General features: G+C 34.9%; 1 protein-coding gene across 1 annotated transcript in view; it reads right to left on the bottom strand.

Moving 5' to 3' along the window:
* The window catches only part of plppr4a (phospholipid phosphatase related 4a), a 50500-nt gene that overhangs the window by 44331 nt on the left and 169 nt on the right, over positions 1-6000 (bottom strand). Inside the window, exon 1 of the mRNA XM_056473942.1 lies at positions 5771-6000. This exon is cut by the window's right edge and continues 169 nt beyond it. Within this exon, the coding sequence (XP_056329917.1) occupies positions 5771-5848 (78 nt within the window). The 5' untranslated portion in view covers positions 5849-6000. The remainder of the gene's footprint in view (positions 1-5770) is intronic.

Raw genomic sequence — 6000 nt, forward strand, 5'->3', positions numbered from 1 at the left:
TTAAAACAACAATAATACTGTTGCTTAAAATGCTAAAGTTTGTATTATTGTGGACTTGAATAGACTTTCAATATGTCCTGTTTGTTAATTCACAGTAAAATGATGACATCAGAATATAACTATTCATAATTATAAAATTGAATTAATACGTTTAAGACATGTGCTTGTTATCTGTCATTGACAATATTATTAGACCATTATTTCCATTATATATAGGCTATTGTTATACTGACACAATAATCTGTGCAATAAACTATGGAAAGCCAAAGTAGTCATAAATACACTATTGATCAATCGCATTTTCAAACAAAACGCCGCATTAAACGGCGCTAATATCATATGAAACACAGCTAAACACGCCGTTCTGGTTGCAAATGCCGCAAATAATGCGCGTAAATCGTTTTGTTTATGTTTTTAATCCCACGAAAACGCGTGTTATATAATGAGCCGCAAATAACGCGCGTAAAGCTTTAAAAAACAGCGTTTTTAACAGCGTTTTGTGTTAGTAAAAAACTCGGCTTATAACGCTTGCCACAAAACGCCGTTTTAAATTTAAAAAATAGTTTATTTCTCTTTAAAAAAACTGACTGCTATAACATTTTTTAAATAAACCACAATACAGCGAGATCATGTTTAAAAAAACATTTTAAGGTCAATATCATTAGCCTCCTTAAGCAATTTTTTTATTGTCTAGAACAAATCACTGTTATACAATTGCCCAATTACCCTAACTTTACCCTAATTAATCTATAGTTAAGCCTTTAAAGTGCACTTTAAGCTAAATACAAGTATCTTAAAAATATCTAGTATTAAAGTAGTTATTAAAACTATTATGTTAGAAATGTGATTCTAAAAAAAAAAAAAAAAAGCCAACCAGACAATATCACGAAAAGAAACCGCGTTATTTGCGGCGTTTGCAACCAGAACGGCATGTTTAGCGGCGTTTGAAATGGTAATAGCGCCGTTTTGTCCGTTTTGTTTTGCCGTTTTGTTTGAAAACGCGATTGATCAATAGTGTATTTATGACTACTTTGGCTTGCCATAGTAAACAAACAGTGCGTCAGCTCACGTGCGATTTTGCGACCGTGAATACATCATTACATGAAGACAGAAATGACATTTTGGGTGAATTATACCTTATAAATACAGTATGTGACACTTTTAACGCCATTTGAAGGTGTCAATGTTGCTGTGAAGACTTCTGCGGCTGCCTATTCTTCGCTCCTGACCTTGAAAATATAATTGGCTGAATCTTAAAAAAAGCTGAACTAGGATCGTGTGTAGGGTCGAATCGAGATCGTGATCTTTTTTTGATTAATCGTGCAGCCCTAACACCCAGTCCTTTTTTTATTTAACAACATATAAATGGTGAACCAATTGGAGCGGTTTTGAGACCGACCGCAACTTGACATTACAGTGCGGTCCCCCCGCCCACCAATGTTGATTGACAAGCAAGCAATGCCATATCCTCAGTTTGTTGTTTCACTTCACCATTTTCAGCGTGTGAGTCAAAGCGATGTCATCAAAGAAACACCCTATCTATTTTTGGATGTAAGGCTCATTGGGCACATCGTCTTCCTGTGAATGAGCAACAGAGATTTTACATTTAGCAGCCATTTGCGCTGAACACGCAGTGAATGCAACATATCGAGATTTGACATTAAAAACAGCTGATCCACCGAGTCTTTCAGCACTCTCTCCGAAAACATTCGATTGATCTCGCCTGGCGGATCAACATTCACCACATGATCGCTCTTATCTGCGACATTGTTTGTAACTTTAGGTGGGTTTGCAAATGTGTACTTTTCATTGTGAAGCGTTTTTGATTAATTAATCGTTACGATTTAAAGCGTGGTTAATTGTGAAACCAGTTAATCACTGCATTCCTATACGGATGACGCATGCATCGTTACATAGCGGTTGTAAAATGATTTTGTAACTACCACTCTGACACATTCTGGCACATTAGGAATATGGATTCCTCAACAGTGGTCTCTGCTTGGTCTGTATCCGAGTAGTACGGCTGAATGCTGGTCCTCTCACTCATGTTGCTTCTCTCTGTCTGCCTGTCTGTTGCCATAAACAAAGTGGGGGAGCCCTTGGCTCCGCCCCCTTGTTGAGTTGGGAGGGAAATCGAAACTAATTTTCATGTGAAGCAACACACCCCTGTACACAACCCCCCCAAAATGACACTTTTTAACACATGTTTTGAACTGAACCTAAACTGGCACACTCAGAAGAACCATAATATTAATATTACATCTTAAAAAAGGAGTAAACTAGGTGCCCTTTAAACATAATGTATGGGTGCATTCTATGGGACATCTAAATCATTAGGAATGTAATAATGAAGACATTTTTTGAAGGATTATGGGTAATGTAGGAATTGTGATGGGTATTAAAGTGTTAATCCGACACCAGTGTAGAAGGTTGGCAACTTACAACCTAAACCATGATCCTATGACTAATATGGATCTATGCATGGTCAAAATGATATTTAGCAGGAACTGTGAAAAAAAAAATTGTGAGAGGACAATGAAAACTTCCCAGCCCTCTTGTAGTTAATTTTATAAACTGAAACACAGTAGTAAAACATGGAAATTAATTAGCGAAATCAGTGAAGCAAAGCAGAATAAATGACTCTTTTAATTCATTCCCTTCCCAGCTTGGAACAGAAACAAGGTCTCTGCAGCAAAGCAACTCTATAGAAGGCAACCAGGTCACACCTGGGTACATGATATTAATTTCAGTGCAGCCAATGAGCATTGATCCTGTCTGATCTGACAAACAGAGGCTATTCCAGGTTAGCCTTTTACAGAACCTTACAACTGGTTTTACATCAGGATGTCTTGATGAAAATGTATATGTGTTATGGAATCTTTCACATAACCAAAGTGACAAAGAGTGAAATCCTAATGAGCACAATTTACATCAAAGTTTAAAAAACACTTACATTATCTTGTAATATAGATGCTGGATTGAAAAACAACTTCACTGAAAATAAATGATTTCTGCAAAATTGTTGCAAACAATTTATATGGGTTGAATTTAAACTAACAAATTAAATTTAGTAATGTTCAACTGTTTGTTTAAACTCAACCCTAATTAATTGATTACAACCACTTAATGTAAATTTTTTTAGTAAATCCAGGCAATAATCTTTGAATCATGACATGAGACACATTCTTAGCGGAAGCTCTAGTGAGAGTATGTAGATGAATAAGCAAAACTAAATGTCGGTAACTAAGTGAAAGTGGAAAACAAGAAGTAAAAAGGTAAAAAAGAGGAATTAACTGTAGGAAAATAAGAGCTTTAGTTTTTTGAAGAGCAGAATTTGTTTGAACTGGAGTACATCCTCATCATTATCACAATCAACTTTGTCAAATGAAATGAGTGTAGTTAACTCAAATTGACTGAAAATTAATTCTACTCATTTGAAAAGTTTTGAACTCAGTGTTGAAGGTAATGAGTTAATTAAATACCTCATTACTTCAACTTAAATGGAGTAAGTTCACTGTACTCATATACACTCAAAAATTTTTTTGCTGCTTATTCAAACTACTTATTTATAATAAGCTGAATCAACACAACTCTTGAGGGTTTTTGTGGGATACCTTAACTGTTTTATGTTCAATCAACTTAAATTTGTGAAAACAATTAAGTTAATCTAATCGACTTGTGTTGAGACAACATGAAAAAATTGCGTGGAACCCTGCATTTTTTACAGTGTAGATTATTTTTATTTATTTTTTTACTCAAATGGTTTGTATCAATCGGTTTCCTCAAATGGTTTGAGTTGCCCTAAATTATTAAATTTTACAGTACTTGAGTTCTCTTCATTTATTAGGTTTTAATGTGCTCAGATTGCTTCGTTTACTCAAATAGATTAAGTTTACAGTACTCATTAGGATTTGTTTTTGAACTTAAATAGTTTGCAATCGGTTTTCTCAAATAGTTTACGTTACCTTAACTTTTTGGGTTTTATAGTGTTGTTGTGTGTTATATGTCAAGTCAGAGGTCAGCCAAGTTGTTGGCAATATACATTTGGAAGTCAGTAATTGGAAGTCAATGAGTTTTTTTAGTTAACTTTTTATAAATAATTATGTAAATTATATCGTTTGAATCACCATTAAGCTTGTTATTGTGACTGGCACTTAACTTGATTGGGTTCAGGTCTTGCAACAATAACCCATAGCATCTATTCAGGCTACTAAACATAAGCAACAGTATATAAGAGACTAGGTTAATTAAGACTAGGTAAAAATTCTGTAAAAAATCTTGAACTTATACAGTAGCTATTGTGCTTGATTTGGCAGCTTTAAGTAGAATGTTCTTGTTTAGTTTCTACATCCAGATGCCTGTCTACTATAAGAGTTCACGTTTAATCCACTGGTTCATTTGCTCTATCATCATCAGTGTGAAAAAATCCTCTCAAGAAATACGATGATTGGTTATTTTTCCCACTATTATTATAGTATGATGATGACTATATGAATGAATTGGTAAAATAAATAATAAATAAAGTAATATGGTTTTTCAAATATCTGTAAATGTTTAATTTTGGTTTCAAGGACGAAAACCACACACAAAATGTAAACGTATAATGTATAAAGCTTGGGATGCAATAGAACTTCCAATTTGGATGGTCATTCTTGTCACAGTGTAAGAGATTGATTTTGCAACTTCAGTGGTTGTTATAATAGGAGTTTGAACAAAGAGAGGAAAAATGTTTAGTCTTGACAGTAAATGCTTCTGGTCAACATAATGTCCACAACATGAGCCAATTACAGTGTTTGAGTTCAAGCCGAAATATGCAAATTTGTTACAGATCTACAGTACATAGACGAGAAGCAAAAGTTTACCATTAATTCTACATTATTTGCAGTGCACTTTGATCTTTAAAACTCTACAGAGACGTTTTAGCCATAAATTAAACATTGAGTGGATGTTAATATTAAAAAAGGCTAATGGGGCACTTTAATATAAGCTATACTCTAGCTTACATCTCGCAGTAGTTACTTATGCCCTCATTCCTCAATAAATGAACTGTTTAAACTAAACATAAAGTCAATATCTAGTCATAATCACCCTATTTAATACATACCATACAGCAGGATGTTTAATATTCGTTAACATTCAGGAAATGGGGAATTCAACACAGCAACCTGACATGTAAACAAGAAAGATCAAAGACTGCCACCATTATCTCCCATGAAACCAGTGATCAGCACTCATTACTTTCTGATATCTAGGCCACGACAGATTAGCCTTCATATAATAACCGTCCACATTCTAAACCTACTAAATTGACTAGGATTACCTCATTTCCAGATTGTTTCAAGTCCTATTTTATAATCAGTGTAGATGATTCTCTTGACTTTGATTTTTTCAAGCAATACTGTACTAGGGCCATGTTGTCTTGACATTGAAAACTGCATTTCAAAATCAGAAATAGCGTGGCAGACAGAATTTCAGACATAAAGCCAATTATTTCTTTATTTATTTAAAAAAAATGTCTCGACATTTCATGCACCTGTACATCTCACTTGATAAACAACAAGTGTAATGCATTTAGCCTTTCTCTCCACTGGAAATGCAAATGTATAAAGTTAAGGAGCAGTCATGCAGAATGAACACCGACTGTGGCTCCAGTGATTGATTTTGAACGTGACCACCGAATGAATGAATGAACGAATGAAGACCAGCTTACCCTCAACTCTCTATTAATTAAACATAACACATACGAAACAGCTCTACTACACCCACTTACCTCCACGAAATAAAAGCAGGGTAGCAAGGTGACGCTGTCTTTGGTCATTTTGCCTTTGAGTCTTTCCTTCGCAGACATGATAAACGGTACGTCCCTTTATAACGCGGTGCGTAAAGAGAGGAACACTAAAGCCCAGCTCGTGTAATTTCTCTCCGTGTGCAGTAATTGCGCTCCTTCAGGCTGTCGTTTTCTCCATCCCCAAGTGCGCTTTTACTGCGGATACAGACACA

This window comes from Danio aesculapii, chromosome 2 (assembly GCF_903798145.1).
Source record: "Danio aesculapii chromosome 2, fDanAes4.1, whole genome shotgun sequence".
NCBI classification, from domain to species: Eukaryota; Metazoa; Chordata; class Actinopteri; order Cypriniformes; family Danionidae; genus Danio; species Danio aesculapii.